Below are 25,545 nucleotides of genomic sequence, written 5' to 3' on the forward strand. Positions count from 1 at the left end.
GACATACCAAAACTCAGTCTGTTGTAGAGCAATCTCCACTACACACTGTTTCCACACAGTGAGAGATGGAAAGGGGAGTAAGCGCCTGTGGAAATAGTGAGAAAGGAGCAGTTGATTAGAGAGAGAACTGTCTTGTCCCTGCTTCCCCAAGGGACCTGCAGAGGTGTAACTGACCCACAGGCTGGTGGTTTGAGTGTCTGCAACCCAATCAGTCCTGCAGTGACGACAGAACTGTCCCCCCGGTCACTCTTTGCCCCTGCCTGTATGAGTGACATATTGCTCAGACAGTTTAGCAGCTAGTCAATGGGATCTGTCTGGGCTATTGTTAGGGCTGCTATTGGATAGTTTGTGCACTCATTTAGTCAGAATGGGTGTTTAACTCTCTCTTCTGGTCTCTTTCAACATGTTCTTCCTTCCCTCACACTCTTTCTCCTTCCATCTTTTCACTCTCTCTCCTTCAGCTATGCTGTGCTGCGTTTCAACCAATACTTCAAGACCAAGCCTGCAGCGATGGCCCTACAGATCCCAGAATGAGAGGGGAATACAAGAGAAGAGATTCACCGGCACTGACCAGGGGAGCAGACCCACTTTGAGCAGGAGAGGACTGGGATGGGTGACATGGGTTGGGGTTCATGTTTAGGGCTGAGTATGTGGTTAAGGCAGCGGTGTCAAACTCATTCCATTGAGAGCCTAGTGTATGCTGGTTTTTCCTTTCAATAAAGCCCTAGACAACCAGGTGTGGGAAGTTCTTTACTACTTAGTGACCTTTATTCATCAATCAAGTACAACGGAACAGCGAAAACCTACAGACACTTGGCCCTGGAATGAGTTTGACACTTGTGGGTAATAACATTAAGGGGACAGTGTGGATGGACCCCAACATAAAACACTATTTTATTCCTATTCAACTCAGTCCACCTGTCTCAGCACTCAAGATCCCAATCCGCCACAGTTGGTGTGTTTTCATTTTTTATATTTGATTTATTCTATGAAGAATGGATTGATCCAGTGAGATTCATTCCCCAGACACAGGTAGCTGGAACACTAGTTTTTGGTGCCGACATGGAGGACAGTGTGCAGACACAGTTATGTATAAGTGTGTTTCTGGGTTTAGTCTTTGGCTGTCGCTGCTCAAAGCGTTGTGGGACAGAGGAGGCAGTCATCGTCAACCCCCTAAGCCCTTAGCTTTGGCACTGATCTAATAGGATTTATTTTTTTGATTTAATAATGGAGAGACCTTGAAATTAGTGTATATGATATACATCAAAATTTACAAAAGCCAAACAACAAAAATAAATTGGAAAAAGGGCCCGCAAACTGAGTGAACAGTAACTTGAAGTCCATTCTCTCAGATCAACACAAAGTGGCTAGGGGTTGATTTAGTACTGGCAAGTAGTTGATTTTCAGTAAAGGGACCATAAATGTGATGGGAAGAGAGGGGCTAGACAGGACAGTGATATGGTAGTTTAATAATGTCTGATGGCAGAGCATCTTCAGTTGCCAGGAGCAGCTTTGCGTCACTGATGCTAAACTTTAAACCAGTTCTCCCTCTTAGCCTCTTTTCCACCACTTTAGCTTTTATGGTGATTCGCTCTGTTAGACTTTCCACCCCTCACAGACCATTTGGAAAATCCCAACCTCAATCACCCTTGTCACACCCCTTCCCCCTGCCCCCTCTTTACCCCTCTTCCTCCCCTTTCTCTCTCCTTCTTCTGCCCTATATCGCTTCCTCCTCTCCCCTCTCTCTTGATTGGCTGGGAAGGGACTTTTGCCTGATGTGCACATACTTACTATAACATCCCAACCTCTCCCCACCCCCTATCAGGTTACAACTTCCCTAAAAAGGAGCCAAAACCTTATATAATGAGGTTACTTAAACCTCATTACTGAAACTGTGTGTTAGGTCAGGGCAAATCGAGGCTTCAAAGGGTCTGGGACCAGTAATCCTGGGCTGGTGTTTTTGTTCTGAAGCTTGTCTATGAGGATGTGAGTGAGGTGACCAAGGACAAGACAGCAGGAAGTCCACACTAAGCCAGCAGTCACTTCTCTAGCTGGCATCACGGCACACAGGTCTTTGGAGGGTCGCTGGACCAAATAACTCCAACACCCTTCCTTACCCCAGGCAGCAAGCCCCTCCAGACTAGTTCTGACCTCTCCATCCAGGCATTCAGCCCTAGTTCAGTTTTCTCTATCTGAATTGTTTGCAATTCAGTGCTTTTAAAGGTCACCTTATGTTGGCTCTTTCCTCTCCAACAAGCCCTCAGATCAGAGGGTCAACATAAAAAATGGAGAGCCATGTTAAAGTATAGAGATACGGGTAACTGACAATATAATGGAAACGCTTGTGTAAATGCAGCATATATTGAAAGCATGTGCTTCCACACAGGTGTGGCTCCTGAGTTAATTAAGCAATTAACATTCCATTATGTTTAGGTTAATGCATAAAAAATGGTGGGTAAAGACATTTTGGCCACATGGCTATGCCCCCATAGGATGACAATTCCCCCATCCACAGGTCACTGAATGAGCATGAAAACAATGTAAACCATATGCCATAGCTGTCTGTCACCAGATCTCAACCCAATTGAACACTTATGGGAGATTCAGGAACAGCGCCATCAGCAAAACACCATCTCATGGAATTTCTAGAGTTCCAGACACTTGTAGAATCTATGCTAAGGTGCATTGAAGCTGTTCTGGCTCGTGGTGGCCAACGTCGTATTTAAGACGCTTTATGTTAGTGTTTCCTTTATTTTGGCAGTTACCTGTATATCGTCCAGCCTGTCCTGTGACTCTTCCAAATTACCACTAGGGGGAGAAAGGGAGTGCTGACCCCTGCCTTGCCCTCCCCTGGTTTTCTCCTGTTACTGACGGGGTTAATAATTCACCAGTCTGACAGAGGGGACATCAATCATTCAGCAGACCGTGACACTGTGGCTTACCAGCCTGAGCAGGCCAGGCCCATAACTCTGGCCTGGAGTCAAGAAAGCCCTCTCACCTGTCAGTCACTAACATGAGTTAATCATTTATCATTAGTATTTTTTTTAAACACAATGTTGAAGAGAAGGACTCCCTGCAATTCCTGCCTGGTTGTTATGAGGAGTCACTAGCCTCGCGTGCCAGGCCTCTTTGATCCCCTAGTAAATGCCAAAATATGTTGTCTGGCAACGTGGTGAGACTGATGAGTCCCTAAGCAGCCTCTTGGTTGGGACCGACTCAGAAGAGCTCGCCTTTTTGTCCCTCGTCACCAGCCATACAGGCTGGGAGGGTAGATGGAGTAAAGCCATTGTCACCAACTCTGGTCCTAGATACTAACACACATGGTTCCACTAATTGGTGTGTTAATGCTGTGTGGAACAAAAGCCTGCAACTCTCCAGGACCAGGGTTTTTGACCACTGGATTAGTGTTAATCAGAGCATCCACAACATATAGAAATGCAACAAATGGAATGGAAATGACTCGTACGTAGGATTGGGTCCACTCCATACGGTACATTTCAATCTGCAACATTCCAAACCTATTACCCCTCTGAGTCTGTGTTTGAGGGTTTTTATGAGAGAGGAGTTGGTTGTGAGAAGAACCTTTTATTGTAGTGTTTCCTAAATGGATGATCGAGGCCAATCCCTCACAGGCTTTATGTGAGTCACAACTCCCCATCTGCTCTACGTGATATTAGCCAGTAGACCTTGGGTTGAACTGAGAGCTGACAAGTGCTGATTGAAGAGCGCAATGAATTCTTGTTTATCGTAAATGTATATATGTGAATGTGTTTCCTTTGAATGACCCGTAACATTTCAATTGAAACTAAAACTGTATTCTCTTGTTAGGGTGCATCTCTGTGTTGCTTTCATCCTGTGTTTGGTGATTTCTAAGGAGAGATTAGTAGGGGAAGCCACTTTTAGATTGAGACACCATAAGAGTATGAGGAAGATAAGGTGGTTGAGATGTTCTATGCACCAAAGCACTCACTGGGGTCTGTGGTTCCTATTCAGAAGTCACTAGATGGCCAAACAAGTTCACTGATCAAGAATGTTTTTGTTTTTTGTTGAAGGGTAAATGTTGCAACAGGTATGAATAAGTTGGGATTAATGGTTAAAATCTCATTTGTGATTAGAAAGCGACAACCTAATTCTATCTTTAATAACATGGCCTGATGGTGGTGTTATAAAGGAGTGCTTTCTGAATGCTCAATCAACCAAGAAGGATCCTGGGTTTCATGGAAATGCACCCACTTATTGAAGGTTAAGGCTGCTTTTCTATTCTCAACCCTGCCCCACATTCTGCCTATGCCCGTGTTAAGTCCCCCAGGCAGATGTTAAAGCTTTGGATAAGTGTAAATGGTGGAAACGCCCTCCTGCCTGACACTCCAATCCTCTCAGATCTTTGAGGGCACATGGACGGGAGCGAGTTGAAGAATCGGACCCTACTGTAGGAGTAGCTATATAGTAGTACCATACAATACATCATATGCCTTCCCTGGAAGACCATTGATTTCCATTAGTATTATTGCGGGTGTCCTAGAAGACGTTGCACACTTCCATTCAGTGATTCATTAAAGTTAGGTAAGATCCGGAACTGAGGTGTGCGTGCACTAATGTGGGACCTGATTTTGTTATTCCAGCATAGGATATGTGATGGCTATGGAAGGCTTATATCCTGATGGTGTTTTTAGAGTAGAAATGCTTAAAGGAGGTATTTATTGGGTGAACCGGTCATTGCATTTCTTTCATAAAAAAATATATAAACAGTACTTGGTTAGCGTCCAAGCTTGCAGTTCATTTGAAATTAACTTGTGTGAATATACTATACTGGCTTAACTTGAAAACCCACTGTACAGAACTTGAATTACTCTAACTGTTCATGAGAATCTGTAAAAGAGGGCCCAACATTTCAAGATGTATGTAATGTTTGTGCTGGCGTGTGTGGAGTCAGCCACTCCTGAAGAGGACGCTGTAGCATTAAAGGCCAGTGGAGAGGAGACAGGTTGTAAATACTGTGAATCTGTCTACAGTGATCCTCCACACTTCTGGGAGAGTCATTTAAGTAAAGTAAATCTTTCCATTAAAAAACTTGTATCGATGGCAGTTATTCTGTTTCTATACCTAAGAATTTGCTAATAGTATTTTTAAACAATAGCCACCCTGTTCCACTGTTGGAGATGCTTATTACCCACCAAGGATAAACCATCACCACTGTCAGCTGACCTGTCCCTGAGATGGGGAAGACCCAGGGGGGCTCCACTACGGAGGATATCCTCTACTAAAAACACAAGACTGCAGCATCCTCACACTACTGACACGTTCCAACATCCTCTAGTAAAGTGGCCTCTCGCTGCCCTCAAGAGAACAGAGAAAGTGTCCTTTATTTCTCACTTTTATACAGTTGGTTAGTCATTATAGCATAAATAGAGGTTGTTTTCCTATAGGCCCGGCTGATGAGACTATAAAAAGCCACCGTTTGAAATCCGAAATGGATGAAGACATACCATAAGGACTGGGGTGGAAAGTGACCTCCTTTGTGAGTCAGTATGGTATGGACTCCAGTGGGAAACGGCACACATGATTTCATCTTAGCAAGCAAAGGTGTACTCACACAGAAAAATAACTTGGGCACAAATAACAAGCTATTTATTATTTTCTAAAAACAAACCACAATTTGGAAAATGTACACCTTCAGATTACACAGGCTCTTATAAACAAAATAAAGTCTATATTTACATCAGCAGGTGTGACAACAGGTGACAAAGGTTTTCTGTAATATATAAAAATGTTCATCTGATATTTGTCTATGTACACAGTCCCAGCCTCTCCTAACTGCCATCCCTTTGGTTCTGGGTAGAAGTTGTCAGTAGCCACAGACCTAGGATCAATCTACCCCACCCACATCATAGCCTTAACATTTATTGGTGCAAATGTAAAACTGACCATAGATCAGTGTCCATGTGCAACTTCATACTATAGTACTCCCCAATCAACGCACAGGTTTTACTGCAGTGTGACAGCAACTAACCACAAGCCTGTCTCCGTTAACATGGAGATTACATCAGAAATCTGACCCCTCTCTTCTGTCCAGTACATTGTGATGAAGGCTGCATCCCAATAGTGTAAAGTGGCTTCCTATTTTGGTTTCTCCATCTGCACTGATCTGATTAAGGAAAGGAGAGGAAGCGACATAGGACTTTTGAGATGGATCCCTGTTTGTGAAGCCAAATTGCCCTACAGTGACTTCTGACTGCAGTACATGGACAGAGAAACAGCTGTGGTCAAGACAAGAGGCCAGAATGTCAGGGTACACAGACAAGGTGTTCAGGCCAACCTTTGAGTTCAATACTCTAACACATACGGAGATACATGTTACAGAACATTTGTAAAACATTCTGTGATGAGTACATTTTAAACCCGGGTCCAAAATAAATTGATTGAAAGATGCACTTACAGTTGTACACAACTAGAGAATAGAGAAGGATTAGATTAATCTAGAATAAGGGCTTGGAAGGGGATTCCTTCAACATTTCTCCTCATTACACTAGATGTAACTGCTGATAGACTATCACAAGTGCAATAACTGAAACATTGGGTGCATCTCGATAATCTAAAGTGAATTCCTCACCTCCCCTACTCCACTTGCACCAATGTGAAAAACTAGCAGGAGGAATTTCCCCTATTGCTTTTACTTATCCTCGGTTTTGTTGTCAGTGCATATGAAGAGGAGGATTTGAGATAAAGGCCACTTGACTATTCAGGTGAAGTCTTTGTTTTGGAAAGGAGATGATTGTTGAGTGGAAGTGCATCAGCTAATGGGGATTATATAACCTCTAATCACCACAGACCAGGTCATCTTTGTAATAATTGAAAATTAAATAAAACATGGGTATTTCATGGTGCTGTGCTCATCCCAAACAGCAGAGGGCAGCACTCAATCAGATCTCTCCTAACTACTGATACCCGGTCAGATATTTTTAATACCCGGCCTTAATGTTTCAGGTTTATAAGGATCCAGTCATCAGATATTGATCTGTGCTTAAGGGAAACATCTATGTCAATGCTTGTAGGGGAAGATAATGGACTGCCAGTCTAAACCAGTCGATCATTGTGAATGTGCCCTTTATCACAAGCTACACTCCTACCCTGTTGATTAGGTACATAGCAGCATCATGAACAGCCCAATATATCATATGACCCATGATCTTTTAGATTCAGCTGCCAGATTCATGTGTAAAGGACACATATCTTTAATGTTGTAACAAACAACTCTCAGTAAACGTAACCTGTCGAGCCAGTCAGAGAAGGATGGGCTCCTCCTAGAGTCCGGTTCCTCTCAAGAAGATGCCCCTTCTAGCGCTATTTGGGATTTCATTGTTTAATTGTGAACTATGGGGGAGAATGGGACATGTTTGACATGTAGAGCTGAATAACAGATACTGGTGGGCCGACAGCAGATTACCAACAACTAACATCTGGGATGACAACATCTGTTTGTAGGAAAGATAAACATACACAGATAGGGTTGATGTGTGTCTCTGTGTGTGTTTGATCAATGTCCAATTGTATTATTTTACAAGGGTGGGGCATTTACTACGGCCTATTTCCCATCTCTTGACTCTCACTGATCTAAAAGTGAGAACTATTAGTTTAGACCCTAGTCTTCTGTGACCAGATCAGTGATTAGAAAAAGAATGGGATTCATCTTAGAGTGTTGGGACAGACTCAGGCTCTGCTGACATGGTCATATGACATACTTGATATGGTCCAAGATCCCCTTCTACAGACACACCCCTTTTTATTCACTTCTCTACACACACACCTCTTCCCTTTCTTCTCTCTGTCAGTCAGTGAGGAGCACTAGCTCTCCCTCACTTCTCTCTCCGCCGTCGCTCTCCTCCCCCTCACTGTACGGCGGTCTCTCCCTCTCTCTGGGGAGAGGAGTGGGCGTGGCCTGTCCCTCAGGTCTGCGACTAGGCGGAGCCTCCAGCCCTCGCGGCAGGTAGTGCTCCAATAGCGTGGGGTGGAATGGCACCGTTGCCATGGAGACCGCCCCACCACCGCCTGGGTATTGGCCCTCGCCAGGGGTGTAGTGCAGCTGCTGTGGCTCTGATTGGCTGAAAAACAGGAAGAGATGGGACATTGGTGCTTCTACACCTGCATTGCTTGCTGTTTGGGGTTTTAGGCTGGGTTTCTGTACAGCACTTTGAGATATCAGCTGATGTACGAAGGGCTATATAAATACATTTGATTTGATTTGATTTGGTGCTGTCACGTACGCCAAATCCCAAATCCTTGTCAAAATCTGAAAGGACTGGATAGGCGTTTGCCCTGAGACATGGCTGTATGTAGGAGTCTACCACCATGTCTCAGGACCCAGACCTTACCCAGAGAAGAGGACTTAACAAACCACTAAAAGCTACTGCTACTCAAGGGCAGTTTTACAATCCGAGAACAATACAGCAGAGTTTTAATCACTATGAGAGACTAACATAACCAGCTGTAGCCCTGCACTTCTATTTACCACAGTGGGTTTGTTTGTGTTCTTACAGAAAAAGCATGTGGGAAGGGAACAGTTTATATTGTTTCATTTCACTAAGAGCGCTCTGCATAATAGCAGGTTCTCTTCACTGCTAGGGCCACACTAACAGAACATCATCTGTGTGTGAGCATTACCTGTGTGGGTATGTCCCTCTCTGCTCCTGTCTCCGGTTCTTCATCATGGCTTTGTACTCGCCCACCCGGAGTCTCCGCCCCTCCACGATGCAGGTGCGTTTGGGGCGGGGCTTGTACTTGTAGTCGGGGTAACGCTCCAGGTGCTGTCGGCTCAGCCTGGCCTGCTCCTCATAGTAGGGCTGCTTCTCCTGGTTAGACATAGACTTCCATCTAGTTCCTGGCGGGAGGGAGACAATTTCAGACTAAAGAACAGAGGACTTAGTGTGTGAAAGAGTACATCTGCTTCTCCTAGTTGGACATAGACTTCCAGTGACCTACAGAGAAAGGGGTTGGCTACGTTAGATGAGGAGGGAGCGATGGCTTGAGTGCTTCACAATGGTATGGAATGTTTGGTCAGAGGAAAGGGGTGCGGGCAGTGTGTGTGTGGAGGGGGTGGGTGTGTGGTAGGAGGTTCCTGTCGCCAGGGGAAGCAGGTGGCAGATTGTGGCCTCGCATGCCCCACTGTGCCAGGTCTACAGCGGGTGACACACACACACACACACACACAATATGTATACAAAGACTATATATAAATACACACAGTGCACATTGACTGACAGCATGTGTGTGTGTTTTACGTGTCATTAATCCCAGAGGAGCAATTTGTGCATGCTTTATGTCCCCCGTGCGTGTGTGTGTGTGGACTCACCCAGTATCTTGCTGATGGAGGAGTTGTGCATGTCAGGGAAGGCCTGTAGTATACGTCGCCTCTCGTCTTTGGCCCAGACCATAAAGGCGTTCATGGGCCTCTTGATGTGGACGGAGGAGGGGGGGCTGCGAACCTCCGCAAACAACCCAACACCAGGAGCAGATAGAGGGCCTGCAGGAGGGGAAGAGAATGGTGGGACAGCCAATCAGTGGCCAACAAAACATCTACTTTCCCTCAACTTCGCTGGTAAAACAACAGGAAAGGAGAAAACAAATACCGGACAAGCATCGTCCATGTTGTATCAGTGTAGCTAAAGGAGGAGACGAGGAAATAAAACCTCTGTAGACTACTGCGATGCTTGCACACTCGCATGTTGTTTTTGATCAGGTAGTGTTGGGGGGCCTAATAATGATCACTTTATTTGTATAGTGCTTTCGATACAAGTTAACAAAGTGCTTCACACAAAATAATCAAATTAAAGTACTAACAAAAGGAGAAAATAATTTCAGCATGAAATCAGCCTACCCTCAGAGTCGCTGCTGTGATGGTCCTCGTTGGTTTGGAGGGTCTGTCCATCCTCCCCCCGGTCTGGGGGGGGCAGCCTGTTGCTGTGTCCAGCCACTTTATACTCCTACACAGAGACAGAGTTACACACACACACACACCTGACACACACAGGCCTACACTTCAACACACAGCTACACAAAAGACAGACGGGATTTGAATGTTGCTGCAGATAAACAGGCCTGAAGAGAGCATTTAACATGATCTTTGTGTGTGTGTGTGTGTGCGTGAGTAGCTATGTTTCCATTAACTTGTCCAGTGACTTTTTGTTGACATTTATAAAGTGTGCATATGGTGCGTTTCCATGGAACCATCTTGTTTCAATAAAAACAGCTGGACGTGAAGACAACACACCAAAAAAAAAATGTTTTCCTCACAAACCTACAGCGTCGAATATAAAAATGAAATGGTTGAAGTGTTTCCATGACCCTTTCAGGCAAATTGTGCATGAATAAAAAGCCTGTATTCCCTCACCTACAGTGCCTTCAGAAAGTATTCAGTCCCCTTGACTTTTTCCACATCTAAAATGGATTAAATTGAGATAGTGGCACTGGCATACACACAATATACCATAATATATACCATAATGTCAAAGTGGAATTATGTTTTTTGACATTTTTACTATCATTAAAAAAGCTGAAATGTCTTGTGTTAATAAGTATTCAACCCAATTGCTATTCCAAGTCTAAATAAATTCACGAGTAAGAATTTGCTTAACAAGTCACTCTGGGTGGCAGTGGTTAAGAGCATTGGGCCAGTAACCGAAAGGTGGGAAAAATCTGCGTTTCTGCACTTGAGCAAGGCAGTTATCCCCCAACAACAACTTTCCCGGGCACCGTTTATGTGGACGTCAATTAATGCAGCCCCCCGCACCTCTCTCATTCAGAGGGGTTGGGTTACATGTGGAAGACACACTTCGGTTCAATGCATTCAGTTGTGCAACTGACTAGGTATCCCCCTTTCCCTTCCTCACATAATAAGTTGCATGGACTTACTCTGTGTGCAAAAATAGGTGTTTAACATGATTTTTGAATGACTACCTCACACATACTATTAACTGGAGCTCAGTCGAGCAGTGCATTTCAAACACAGATTCAACCACAAACGCCAAGGATGTTTTTCAATACCTCACAAAGAAGGGCACCTATTGGTAGATGGGTTTTAAGAATATATATATCATTTAAACAGACATTGAATATCCCTTTGAGCATGGTGAAGTTATTAATGACACTTTGGATGGTACAATGCCTTGAACTTCGGCCCCCTTGAACTTTGCGACCTTTTGCCACATTTCAGGCTTCAAACATAAAGATATAAAACTGTATTTTCTTGTGAAGAATCAACAAGTGAGACACAATCATGAAGTGGAACGACATTTATTGGATATTTCAAACTTTTGTAAAAAATCAAAAACGGAAAAATTGGGCGTGCAAAATTATTCAGCCCCTTTACTTTCAGTGCAGCAAACTCTCTCCAGAAGTTCAGTGGGGATCTCTGAATGATCCAATGTTGACCTAAATGATTAATGATGATAAATACAATCCACCTGTGTGTAATCAAGTCTCAGTATAAATGCACCTGCACTGTGATAGTCTCAGAGGTCCGTTAAAAGCGCAGAGAGCATCATGAAGAACAAGGAACACACCAGGCAGGTCCGAGATACTGTTTTGAAGAAGTTTAAAGCCGGATTTGGATACAAAATGATTTCCCAAGCTTTAAACATCCCAAGGAGCACTGTGCAAGCGATAATATTGAAATGGAAGGAGTATCAGACCACTGCAAATCTACCAAGACCTGGCCGTCCCTCTAAACTTTCAGGTCATACAAGGAGAAGACTGATCAGAGATGAAGCCAAGAGGCCCATGATCACTCTGGATGAACTGCAGAGATCTACAGCTGAGGTGGGAGACTCTGTCCATAGGACAACAATCAGTCGTATATTGCACAAATCTGGCCTTTATGGAAGAGTGGCAAGAAGAAAGCCATTTCTTAAAGATATCCATAAAAAGTGTCGTTTAAAGTTTGCCACAAGCCACCTGGGAGACACACCAAACATGTGGAAGAATGTGCTCTGGTCAGATGAAACCAAAATTGAACTTTTTGGCAACAATGCCAAACGTTATGTTTGACGTAAAAGCAACACAGCTCATCACCCTGAACATACCATCCCCACTGTCAAACATGGTGGTGGCAGCATCATGGTTTGGGCCTGCTTTTCTGCAGCAGGGACAGGGAAGATGGTTAAAATTGATGGGAAGATGGATGGAGTCAAATACAGGACCATTCTGGAAGAAAACCTGATGGAGTCTGCAAAAGACCTGAGACTGGGACAGAGATTTGTCTTCCAACAAGACAATGATCCAAAACATAAAGCAAAATCTACAATGGAATGGTTCAAAAATAAACATATCCAGGTGTTAGAATGGCCAAGTCAAAGTCCAGACCTGAATCCAATCGAGAATCTGTGGAAAGAACTGAAAACTGCTGTTCAAATGCTCTAATGTTAACATGCATGAAACCAAGGTTATTATGGTTACAGAAGTCATCAAAAGAGAGCGCCTGGGGAATAGGAGTGGAGCTAGGCACTGCAGGTTCTGGATTCACCTCTACATCACCAGAGGAATAGAGGATGTGTAGGATAAGGGTACGGCTAAAAGCTATGAGAATTGGACGTCTAGAACGTCCGGAACAGAGAGTAAAATGAGGTTTCTTGGGGCGATAAAATAGCTTCAAGGTATAAAGTACAGACAAAGGTATGGTAGGATGTGAATACAGTGGAGGTACACCTAGGTATTGAATGATGATGAGAGAGATATTGTGTCTAGAAACATAATTGAAACCAGGTGATGTCATCGCATGTGTGTGGTGGAACTTAAAAGGTTGGAAAAGGTATAATGAGCAGGGCTAGAGGCTCTACAGTGAAATAAGCCAATAAACACTAACCAGAACAGCAATGGACAAGGCATATTGACATTAAGGTGAGGCATGCTTAGTTGAGTGATCATAAGGGTCCAGTGAGTAGTGAGGTTGGTTGGGGTCACGGCGATTCAGACAGCTAGCCGGGCCATCGGTAGCAAGCTAGCATAGGATGGAGATCTGTTTTTAGCCACCTCATGCATTTCCGTCGGTATATTAGTGGGGTTCCGTGTGGTAGAGGGGATTATTCCAATTGGCAAAATAGATATAGTTATAGTGACCCAAGAAAAATTGGCCGTTAGACCTATTCAGATAGCAGCCGATAAGACAACTAACGATTAGAGGGCCGCAGATGGGCATTCAGGTAACGTCGCGAGGGAGGGGCCAGTTGGATAACTCACTCGGGCAAATAACGTCGGTAGTCCAGTCATGAAGGCCCGGTGGGGCTCTGCATCGGCAGTAAAACGGGTCCGGACAGGTGATTGTAGCCCAGGAGTGGCTGATGGAACTCTTCAACTGGCTAGCTCCGGAATAATAGATGTTTGCTCCGGGATCAACGTAAGCCAATAGTCACACAGATAGCAGCTAGCTAGCTGCGAGATCCAGGTGTAAATGTCCAGAGCTTGCGATTGAAATCCGGGGATATGATGATTGATTTATTCCACCTTTTATTTCTTTCATCACATTTCCAGTGGGTCAGAGGTTTACATACACTCAATTATTACTTGGTAGCATTGCCTTTAAATTGTTTAACTTTGGTCAAACGTTTCGGGTAGCCTTCCACAAGCGTCCCACAAGAAGTTGGGTGAATTTTGGCCCATTCCTCCTGACAGAGCTGGTGTAACCGAGTCAGGTTTGTAGGCCTCCTTGCTTGAGGTCAGGGCTTTGTGATGGCCACTCCAAAACCTTGACTTTGTTGTCCTTAAGCCATTTTGCCAAAACTTTGTAAGTATGCTTGGGGTCATTGTCCAGTTGGAAGACCCATTTGCGACCAAGCTTTAACTTCTTGCGTTGAGCCATCCCGGATCCGGTATCGTGACTACAGCCTCAAGCTCATTACCATAACGCAACGTTAACTATTCATGAAAATCGCAAATTAAATGAAATGAATCTATTTGCTCTCAAGCTCAGCCTTTTGTTAACAACACTGTCATCTCAGATTTTCAAAAATATGCTTCTCTACCATAGCAAACTAGCATTTAGCGTTAGCATTTAGCGTTAGCATTAGCAGGCCACATTTTCGCAAAAACCAGCAAAAACATTCAATAAATAATTTACCTTTTGAAGAACTTCGGATGTTTTCAATTAGGAGACTCTCAGTTAGATAGCAAATGTCCAGTTTTTCCTGAAAGTGCAGGAGAAATCGGTCCGTTTGGTGTGTCACATTTGGCTACCAAAAAAAAAAACGAAAATTCAGTTATCCAAACGCCAAAAATTTTCCAAATTAACTCCATAATATCGACTGAAACATGGTAAACGTTGTTTAGAATCAATCCTCAAGGTGTTTTTCACATATCTCTTCAATGATGTATCGTTCTTGGAAGTATCCTTGTCCTTCTGTATTGAAAGGTAAATTGAATGCCACTGGGAATTACGCACCAATTTAGACAAAGGCTACCGGACGGCCCCCTGGCAAATGTAGTCTCTTATGGCCAATCTTCCAATGATATGCCTACAAATACGCCACAATGCTGCAGACATCTTGGATGAACGGAAGAGCGCATAAGCTCGTTCCCAGCATATTCACAGCCATATAAGGAGACATTAGTAAACACAGCGTCAAAAATCCTGTTCATTTCCTGTTAGAAGTTGCATCTTGGTTTCGCCTGTCGCATTAGTTCTGGGGCACGCACAGATAATATCTTTGCAGTTTTGGAGACGTGAGAGTTTTGTCTTTCCAAGGCTGTCAATTCCATGCATAGTCGAGCATCTTTTCGTCACAAAATATTGTGCTTAAAACGGGCACGTCTTTTTATCCAATAATGACATAGCGCACCCATAGATGCAAGAAGTTAACTTCCTGACTGATTTCTTGAGATGTTGCTTCAATACATCCACATAATTTTCCTGCCTCATGTTGCCATCTATTTTGTGAAGTGTACCAGTCCCTCCTGCAGCAAAACAACCCCACAACATGATGCTTCCACCCCCGTGCTTCACGGTTGGGATGGTGTTCTTTGGCTTGCAAGCCTCCCCCGTTTTCCTCCAAACATAACGATGGTCATTATGGCCAAACAGTTTTATTTTTGATTCATCAGACCATAGGACATTTCTCCAAAAAGTATGATCTATGTCCCTATGTGCAATTGCAAACCGTACTCTGGCATATCTATGGCGGTTTTGGAGCAGTAGCTTCTTCCTTGCTAAGCGGCCTTTCAGATTGTGTCGATATAGGACTCGTTTTAATGTGAATATAGATACGCTTGTACCCGTTTCTTCCAGCACCTTCACAGGGTCCTTTGCTGTTGTTCTGGGATTGATTTGCACTTATCGCACCAAAGTACGTTCATCTCTAGGAGACAGAACGAGTCTTCTTCCTGAGCAGTATGACAGCTGCGTGGTCCCATGGTGTTTATACTTGTGTACTATTGTTTGTACAGATGAACGTGGTACCTTCAGAAGTTTGGAAATTGCTCCCAAGGATGAACCAGACTTGTTGAAGTCTACAATCTATTTTCTGAGGTCTTGGCTGATTTCTTTTGATTTTCCCATGTTGTCAAGCAAAGAGGTACTGAGTCTGAAGGTAGGCCTTGAAATACATCCAGAGGTACACCTCCAATTGACTCAAATGATGTCAATTAGCCTATCAGAAGCTTCTAAAGCCATGACACCATTTTCTGGAATTTTCCAAGCTGCTTAAAAGGCACAGTCAACTTAGTGTATGTAAACTTCTGACCCACTGGAATTGTGATACAGTGAATTATGAGTGAAATAATCTCTGTAAACAATTGTTGGAAAAATTACTTGTGTCATGCACAAAGTAGATGTCCTAACCGACTGGCCAAAACTATAGGTTTGTTAACAAGAAATTTGTGGAGTGGTTGAAAAACAAGTTTTAATGACTCCAACCTAAGTGGATGTAAACTTCCTACTTCAACTGTAGCTAAATTGCTACTATATTAGTGCCAAAATTTGACTGTTTGGTGTCAGCAAATATAATTAAAAGTTTACCCTATTCACCTATGGCAAAGATAATTATCAGACACAGATGGAAGGGAAACATATGTTTCCAGCATGGAACAAAAGAGGGGGAAGGGTCGTTCAAAACTCTGGCGCAGTTGTCATGTCAACACATCCGTCAGTGCTGCTGTGAAGCGTATCACAAGAGACATGCCAAAACTATGTATTAAAAATGGACATCATTGATGCAAGTTCAATGTTGTTTGAGTTGCTTTGAGTATCACCAAATATGCTTGAGATGATTTTACTACAACACTGCATCCAAGCCAATTATTTTAGGCAGATGTTCTCTTTTCCGCCTCATCCTCTCCCACTGAAGATTATGGTAAGGTAATTATGGTAATTCTTTCCAAAAAAAAAAGGGGAAATTAACAAATGTACAGAAAGATCTGTGCGAAGGCCAGATTACAGATGAATAACTTTGAGGCTATTAAATCCTTTCAGTCTGGAAAAATCCCAGGGCTTGATGGCATACCGGCAGAGGTATATCAAGCCTTATTTGATATTCCAAAAGCTCTATTGTTATATTGTTTTAACTACTCCTATAGAAATGGTAGTTTGTCAGGTACTCAGCAGGAAGGTCTGATTTCTCTATTATTAAAACAAGACCCAGATGGAAAATATAAAGACCCAGTCTATCTAAAAAACTGGAGACCCTTACACTTCAATGTTGTGATGCAAAAATACTAGCGAAATGCATACCACTCAGAATTAAAAGGGTTTTACAAAGTTCTGTTCATCCTGATCAGACAGGTTTTTTACATGGACAATACATTGAAGATAATATTCGACAACTACTAGAATAGAACATCATGAAACATCTAAGAAGCCAGGCCTGGTATTTGTAGTGGATTTTGAAAAGCATTTGATAAAGTACGGCTGGATTTTATTTATAATTGCCTGGATTCTCTTATAAAATGGGCAATAAATAATTTATAGCAACCCCAGGTGTAAATTAGTAAATAACAGCTACTTCTCAGAGATTTTTGAATTGTCAAAAGGAGTTAAACAAGGGTGTCCGCTGTCACCATATATATTCGTTATGGCCATCGAAATGCTAGCTATTAAAATCAGATCCAATAACAACATTAGAGGATTAGAAATCCAAGACTTAAAAACAAAAGGTGTCCATGTATGCCGATGACTCAAGTTTTATATTAAGTCCGCAATCTTACGTAAGTGTACAATATTACGTATTGTTAGATCTTTTAAAAAATATTTTTAAAAATACAACTTTAAAAAAACACAACTTTCACATTACCCTGCATTTTACCTATAAAATGGGCTGATGCTGAAGTAGACATACTTGGTATTCATATCAAAAATATATATAAATAAGCTCTCCACAATGATTTTCAATAGAAAACATGTAAAAATAGACATGGTCCTGCAACCATGGAGAGGCGCCTGGCACCAGAAAGCCCTGGAGGTGAGGGAGAAGAAGTGTGGTGCTCGTATGAGCAAGAACACATCTGAGAAAGTAACTCAATTCTTTGGGTTATTCAATTTTCTTGTCTATTTATGGAAAAAAAATCCCTGATTAACTCCTTAGTCATATATCAGTTTACTTACTTACTTATGGTGCTTGTTTTTCAAATTATATGAGCAAAAAATATTTAGCTTTATCTGGGACGCTAAACCAGACAAAATAAAACGTACCTATCTATATAATGAATATGAGTTGGGTGGGTTGAGATTATTAAATATAAAAGCACTAAAGCTTTCTCTAAAAGCTTACTTTATTCAAAAGGTTTACTTGAACCCTAAATGGTTCAAGTGGATTACTAATAAAAGCCTTTGTGCATATTGCCTTTGTGCATATTGCCATGTCTCATTTTCAATTAATTGAAAATTATACTTTTTTCAAAGTATCTCTCTTTTTCAAACGAGCATTGCAGAGCTGGCTACAATTTCAATTTCACCCCCCTGAAAAGATAGAACAAATATTACAACAAATATTATGGCTGAACTCAAATGTGCTGGTTGATAAAATACCTGTATTTATGGGAAAGATGTTTGAAAATTGTATTTTGTTCTTAAATGATATTGTAAATTGGAATGGTAGAGTTATGTCCTTCATGAAGTTATCAGAATTGTACGGGAAGGTCTGCTCAATCCAAGAGTACAACCAATTGATTACAGCATTACCCCAACAATGGAGGAAGCAGGAGGAGGTAGGGAACTGGTCTGTCTGCCCAATATAAAGGATCAAAACTGGCGGAGGAATAAAAACAGCATAAATAGGAAAGTATACCAGTTTCATTTGAGGACCAGGATGTTGACAACTGTGCCATACAGATTACAAAATAGTTGGGAAGACATTTTTTGATGTACCGATTCCACGGTACAGGGTGTATGAGATGATATATAAAACACCACAAGATTCATGCTTTTCAACTAAAAATATATAGAATTCCTGCGACCAACAAAATGTTGAATAATTGGGGCATAAAATCATCGAAGCTCTGCAGATTTTGTTGTGAGGATACAGAATCAATAGACCATTTATTTTGGTATTGCCCTCAGGTAGCCTGTTTCTGGTCTCAGGTTCAGGAATGGCTGAAAATGCATAGCATTGATCTAAAATTGACCCTAGAAATAGTACTGTTAGGAGGTCTGGAGAGACTGGGTCAGTCAATTACTAATATACTAATACTCTTAGTAAAAGTATTTATCTTCAACTCGCAATCTGTGGATTCTATTCGATAGATTAAATTGTACGTTAAACATCACAGCATAGTTGAAAGATATGTGTTGTGTAGAAACCCGAAGTGGGTGGCAAGCAGAGATAGATTGGATGGGATGAGGGAAGCTGAGGGTTGGGATGTGGAATTGTAGTGGGAGTGGAGTTGCTGTGCGAGAGATTGACCATCATTCTAAGATAAAAGTTTTTAAAAAGAAAAGTCTAAATATAACATAATAAAAATTATGTTTGAATGACACTGAGGGGCAGTGTTTTTACAACTAATGCTGGTTTGCCTGAGGCGGATGCCTTGCAGGTGTTTGTACACATGCATATACACACACTCTCATTCAAACAAACGCATACAAGAACACACACATACATGTGTCATGACATTTCCCTCTTTGGGTACAGCAAGAACCATCCCCCTCTCCCTGCCTCTCTCTGCTCCTTCAACCAGGAGGTCGTAAATTCTTCGAAGAGATTATCTCCTCATGGACACAGTATAAGAGACAAAGTGAATTTTCATAGAGAACAAAGGAATTTCTTCCACCTCACAGAACTTGAGATCCGAACAAATTTCATATTCCGAAGAAGGTATAAAATGTCGGTGAAGAATCCAGCTACGAACTGGTCCGTTTGTTACAACTTGGGGAAGCTCATGGGAGACGGTGTGGCCACATTACCATAACACTGTTTATATAATAGCCTCAGATATGAGGTTTACATCTAATTGTTGTATAAGATGAATGAGTGAGTATGATACTGTTTGTAAAATTGTGTTATGTGATTTTGGACGGTTTAATGAAGGAAACTCCAATTCCCTTTTGAGTTGAACTAAATCGGAGGACCGCCCCGGAGCCCAGTTAGGGTCAGGCATCCTGGGACAGCCCCTTTTCTGCAATTCTGAATAAAACCCAACTTTGAGAAATTCTCAGTAGACCATGTTTCTCTCAATCACGGGAGGACAAAGGTTGCAGGCCATTGCTGAATCTTTTAACCATACCACGTGGTTCAACTCTTAGACTATCGATACCGACAGAATAAGAACAAGTCTTTGCTATTAATTACTCGTCTGCAACTAGGAATTCGGTATCATTGAACGCGAAGAACGACAACTGCCGAAACATCCATTCTACATGAATGAATGTCACTCTGAACTATCCACTATAACCAGGACAGAGAGAGAGAGAGACGGACAATTCTACAAAAGAAACAAACTTTTCAACAGTGATCAAGACAACACACGGAGCGTAAATATATATATATATATTGCAATTGTTCCCGAATGAGTGAGCGTTTATGTGTAAAGGATTAGCATTTCAATTGTTATAATTATTAACTCTGTAGTGACTTCTTAGTCGACCCCCACTTCCCTTACAAACCTCCATACCGGTTTAGCCGACTAGGGCACATTTCCCTATCATTTCTTCTAACCATATTTACTTTGTTTGTTTGTGTGTGCACTTCTGTGATTGTTTAGTTAGTTTATAAATAAATGATTTAAGACAATTGATGTATGGATGAGTCATAGTGAAGACTGGGTTCGTGCAGATAACCAATAATTTACGACGTTTGGAATGAGACTAACGTGAGTTAAAGTAAATAATTCATTAATTCGAAGATAAATTGATCAGATATAAAATATCTGAATGGTTATTTGGTTAATTATAACTTTGTAATCTGAATATTTTCCTTGGTGCCCCGACTTCCTAGTTAATTACAGTTACATAATTCATGAGTTTAATCGTATAATACTAATTACAGAGAATCTTTGATAAAAACTATAAGTCTTCAGTTTAATGATAGTAAAGACACGACACATGTAATAGTGCCAGACATGCACACAAACATATACAGTTGGCAATGCTGTTCTGATTTTAGTTGTCCTTGATGTCCTATGTTTAAAATGTTTTTTTTTTTAACTAATATTTTTTTGCATTGTTGTTTGCTGCTTTCTTGTGTCTTTATTTTTTCTCTTTAGTTCATTCTCTTGGTTGTTGGTGTATTGGGGGGGTTCTTGGGGGTGGGGAAATAATTGTATTTTTTATTTTTCTTCTTTGGGGGTGAACTGTGGGAGGGGTCTCAAATGGTTGAGGGACAGCTATTGGGGAACTGTGGGGGGGGGGGGGGGGTTCACGTTTTTTGGCCTGGTGGGAGATCTGTCAATGTGCCTTTGAGCAGGGCATTGACCCTGGACGCTTCTGTGTGTCGCTCTGAATGAGAGTTTGTTGGATGACTGGTATGATGGAATTGTTGAGTGGCTTTACTACAAGTATATTGTATGTTTCGGATATTCAATAAAAAAAAATGAAATAAAATAAAGAAGGAAATAGAGGGATGGGGAGGAGAGAAGGAGAGGAGGGGTGCAAGAAATTAGGGTGACAAGAACTCTCCCATATGATGGCACCATATGCTCCACAACAATGACATTGTTACTGCTGAAGAATGGACTCGTCTTGGAGATTTTGTTGCCATTGTGGGGTCCATGAAAAGTCTACATTTAAAACACACTTGGTCGAACTGTTTTTCTATGTGTCTGGAAAGGAGAGGAGGAATAGGGGTGGAGGAAAGAGAGAAGGCAGAGAGAAGGGGAGAGGGGGGAAGTGGTGTGTTACAGTGGACAAAGGAGATAGGTGAGTCATCACCATGGTGTTCTAAGAGCACTGTGGTGAGTTTACAGCAGCTGTTGTTCCTGCTGGAGGACATGGCTGAGACATTCTCAGTGTGTGTGTGTGTGTGTAGCCGAGACATTCTCCAGTCTATAATAGCCACTGAGACCACGGCTCCCTGTAACCCTAAACCTGGAAATGAACCCAGCCACAGCCCTTAGCCTGCCAGTCTGTGTGTGTGTGTGTGTGATGGGTGTTTAGAGGAAGTTACACACTCCTCCATAAAGAGACTGACAAGGACAGTGGTCTGAGAGTGTGTGTGTCTGTGTGTCTTTGGACAATGGCTTACCATCCTGGCAGTGCTCTCTCTCTCTCGCTCCCGCTCTCTTCCGCCCGGCCCATGACTCCGCAGCAGCTGCTGGGCATCATGGATGGCCTGGGTGACCACATCCCCCTCTCCCAGAAATCCTGCAGAGAGAGGGAAGAAAAGTGAGGAACAAATCGTCATCAGATGTTCAGAGCACCGACAAAGTGTTGCAAATGTCAAGACAACAGAGTACACTTATTGTTTCAGAGGGAGAGTGTGGGTGGTGACAGACTCGCTGATAGAGCATAAGTCCTAAAATCAAAGGGGGAACAAGCTCACACACACACACACACACACACACACACACACACACACACACACACACACACACAGTGTTGACATGCCTGAAGGTAAAGAATATCATGAGTGGAAGGAGGTATGTAGTAGAGGTCGACCGATTAATCGGAATGGCCGATTCAAGTTTTCATAACCATCGGTAATCAACATTTTTGGACACCGATTGTGGCCGATTACATTGCACTCCACGAGGAGACTGCGTGGCAGGCTGACTACCTGTTATGTGAGTGCAGCAAGAAGTCAAGGTAAGTTGCTAGCTAGCATTAAACTTATCTTAGAAAAACAATCAATCTTAACATAATCACTAGTTAACTACACATGGTTGATGATATATTACTAGTTTATCTAGCTTGTCCTGGGTTGCATATAATCGCTGCGGTGCCTGTTAATTTCTCATCGAATCACAGCCTACTTCGACAAACAGTTGATGATTTAACAAGCGCATTTGCGAGAAGAAAAAGCACTGTTGTTGCACCAAAGTGTACCCAACCATAAACATCAATGCCTTTCTTTAAAATCAATACACAAGTATACATTTTTAAACCTGCGTATTTAGTATATTGCCTGCTAGCATGAATTTCTTTTAACTAGGGAAATTGTGTCACTTCTCTTGCGTTCCGTGCAAGCAGTCAGGGTATATGCAGCAGTTTGGGCAGCCTGGCTTGTTGTGAACTGTGTGAAGACAATTTCTTCCTAACAAAGAACATAATTAATTTGCCAGAATTGTACATAATTATGACATAACATTGAAGGTTGTGCAATGTAACAGCAATATTTAGACTTATGGAAATACGGAACGGTTCCGTATTTCACTGAAAGAATAAACTTTTTTCCCACAAAATGATAGTTTCCGGATTTGACCATATTAATGACCTAAGGCTCGTATTTCGGTGTGTTATTATGTTATAATTAAGTCTATGATTTGATATTTGATAGAGCAGTCTGATTGAGCGGTGGTAGGCAGCAGCAGGCTCGTAAGCATTCATTCAAACAGCACTTTCCTGCATTTGCCAGCAGCTCTTCGCTGTGCTTCAAGCATTGAGCTGTTTATGACTCCCGAGATTAGGCTGGTGTAACCGATGTGAAATGGCTAGCTAGTTAGCAGGTTGTGCGCTAACAGCGTTTCAACCGGTGACGTCACTCGCTCTGAGACCTTGAAGTAGTTGTTCCCCTTGCTCTGCAAGGGCTGCGGCTTTTGTGGAGTGATGGGTAACGATGCTTCGAGGGTGGCGGGGTTGTCGATGTGTCCCTGGTTCGAGCCCAGGTAGGGGCGAAGAGAGGGAAGGAAGCTATACTGTTACACTGGCAATACTATAGTGCCTATAAAAACATCCAATAGTCAAAGATATATGAAATACAAATGGTTTAGACAGAAATAGTCCTATAATTTCTATAATAACTACAACCTAAAACTTCTTACCTGGGAATTTTGAAGTCTCATGTTAAAAGCAACCACCAGCTTTCATATGTTCTCATGTTCTGAGCAAGGAACTTAAACGTTAGCTATTTTACATGGCACATATTGCACTTTTACTTTCTTCTACAACACTTTGTTTTTGCATTATTTAAACCAAATTTAACAGGTTTCATTATTTATTTGAGGCTAAATTGATTTTATTGATGTATTATATTAAGTTCAAATAAAAGTGCTAATTCAGTATTGTTGTAATTGTAATTATTACAAATAAATCGTCCGATTAATTAGTATCAACTTTTTTTGGTCCTCCAATAATCGTTATCTATGTTGAAAAATCGTTATCGGTCGATCTCTAGTATGCAGGTGTTGTGTGTGTATAGCATTAATGTGTGTGTGCAGACAGACCCAGGTTAAGTGCAGGTCGTGAGGGGCTGTCTCTATGGTTGTCTCTGGGTCTGTATCCCCCCTGCAGTGTCAACGTGCCCAGCTCAAAGGCCTGCGGGCTGGGGATGTTCCCAATGTCCATCCCCTTGGGCTTGGAGGTCAAGTTCAGAGGCTGGCTGGCTTCCTAAGGGGAAAAGATACAAAAGACTAGACCATCAGGGGTGTGTCAGCACAACACAGAAACACACAAACACAATACACTGCTTATATTTATACGCTGAGTAAATATTTTAAAAACACACAACGTACAGTTCTCATCCATGTCAATATAATGAACACACACACGCACCGAGGTATGAGGTGGGTGTGTATGTGTTAGGGTTATGCATAACAGACATGTCATCTCACACCTCTGTAGAGTTTTCTTTAATCTAATATTTATGTTGCCTGTTCTTTCTCTTTGTCCTGATTATGTTGTTTAGTTATTTATGTGATGCCCTTTTCCACTTGAGAACCAACTGTGCAGAAAGAGCATGCATTGTGCACACAATTGTGAATGGGATGTAGTGTACCAGAAACATCCATTGTTAATTTGGAGTGCATTGTTTTGACAGTGTTTTCAAAGAGATCTAGCCTGTATCTGTAGTCCTAAGAGAGCTAGCTTCTTAAGCATAAATCGTAGTCCACAGAAGCTGAGGCGTATTAGTTCGGCCACAGGGCCAAACGTGCACCTCCCCACAACTTCCAACCAACCCGTCTCCCGGTACGAGTCCTCTATTCATTTGAATGTGATGACAGTTGGAGAAATTGCTTGAGCTGAGTTGAGAATTCGAAAAGTATGAAAGCCAACGGTCCAATATTCTAGAACAGTGCTGTGTGTACACGTACACGTTTTGGACTACAGTATGATGAACCCTTTAGGCTCATACATAGTTCAGGGTTCAGCCACTAACATGACATTTGCACAAAAATACAAGTAAATCCATGCTAAAATAAGGCTTGCACCTGTGCAATATTTGCAGCTGTTATTTTCAGGAAGGGAATCAAATACAGAAAAGAAAGATATGGAACTGTCTTTATAGAAACATTAACATCATTTGCTTTCCTTTTATATTTTATTCCCTCGGCAAACGAACAGGTGCAAAGCTTGAATCTGGACATAGGTGTTACTGTAAAGTATAGTGTATAGTATTTAGTATAGTGTATAGTATTTAGTGTCGTGTATAGTATAGCCAGTTCCACTGCATTTTTTCATTGTTCCCCTCTAATCAGGGACTGATTTAGACCTGGGACACCAGGTGTACGCAATTCATTATCAGGTACTTTGTAGGGTAAGAGTCAAATAACCCTGGTATAGTGTATAGTAAATTATAAACTGGGTGGTTCGAGCCCTGAATGCTGATTGGCTGTGGTATATCACGCCGTATACCACGGGTATGACAAAATATTTATTTTTACTGCTAATTACATTGGTAACCTTTTTATAATAGCAATAAGGCACCTCGGGGGTTTATTGTATATGGCTAATATACCGCGGCTAAGGGCTGTATCCAGGCACTCTGCGTTGCGTCGTGCTTAATAACAGTCCTTAGCCGTGGTAGATTGGCCATGTGCCTTATTGCTTGAGTATAGTGTAGTATATAGTATAGTGCAGTGGTTCTCAAACCTGGTCCTGGGGACACAAAGGGGTGCACACTTGTTTTGCCCTAGCACTACACACTTGTTTTGCCCTAGCACTACACACTTGTTTTGCCCTAGCACTACACACTTGTTTTGCCC

At 42.1% G+C, this 25,545-nt stretch overlaps 2 protein-coding genes across 8 annotated transcripts in view; one reads left to right on the forward strand and one right to left on the reverse strand.

Moving 5' to 3' along the window:
• Positions 1-4,764, forward strand: part of LOC124031348 (ethanolamine kinase 1-like) — a 38,675-nt gene extending 33,911 nt beyond the window's left edge. Inside the window, exon 9 of the mRNA XM_046342456.1 lies at positions 462-4,764. Coding sequence (XP_046198412.1) covers positions 462-534 — 73 coding nt within the window. The 3' untranslated portion in view covers positions 535-4,764. The remainder of the gene's footprint in view (positions 1-461) is intronic.
• Positions 4,765-5,611: 847 nt separating this feature from the next.
• The window catches only part of LOC124031346 (transcription factor SOX-13-like), a 65,767-nt gene continuing 45,833 nt past the window's right edge, over positions 5,612-25,545 (reverse strand). For all 7 annotated transcript variants that reach the window (XM_046342452.1, XM_046342453.1, XM_046342451.1 and 4 more), the window contains 6 exons: positions 23,788-23,950; positions 21,651-21,769; positions 9,872-9,977; positions 9,347-9,517; positions 8,659-8,875; positions 5,612-8,099 (listed from right to left, as the gene is read on the reverse strand). In XM_046342452.1, coding sequence (XP_046198408.1) covers positions 7,826-8,099; positions 8,659-8,875; positions 9,347-9,517; positions 9,872-9,977; positions 21,651-21,769; positions 23,788-23,950 — 1,050 coding nt within the window. In that variant the 3' untranslated portion in view covers positions 5,612-7,825. The remainder of the gene's footprint in view (positions 8,100-8,658; positions 8,876-9,346; positions 9,518-9,871; positions 9,978-21,650; positions 21,770-23,787; positions 23,951-25,545) is intronic.

This window comes from Oncorhynchus gorbuscha, linkage group LG03 (genome assembly GCF_021184085.1).
Source record: "Oncorhynchus gorbuscha isolate QuinsamMale2020 ecotype Even-year linkage group LG03, OgorEven_v1.0, whole genome shotgun sequence".
Classification (NCBI taxonomy): domain Eukaryota; kingdom Metazoa; phylum Chordata; class Actinopteri; order Salmoniformes; family Salmonidae; genus Oncorhynchus; species Oncorhynchus gorbuscha.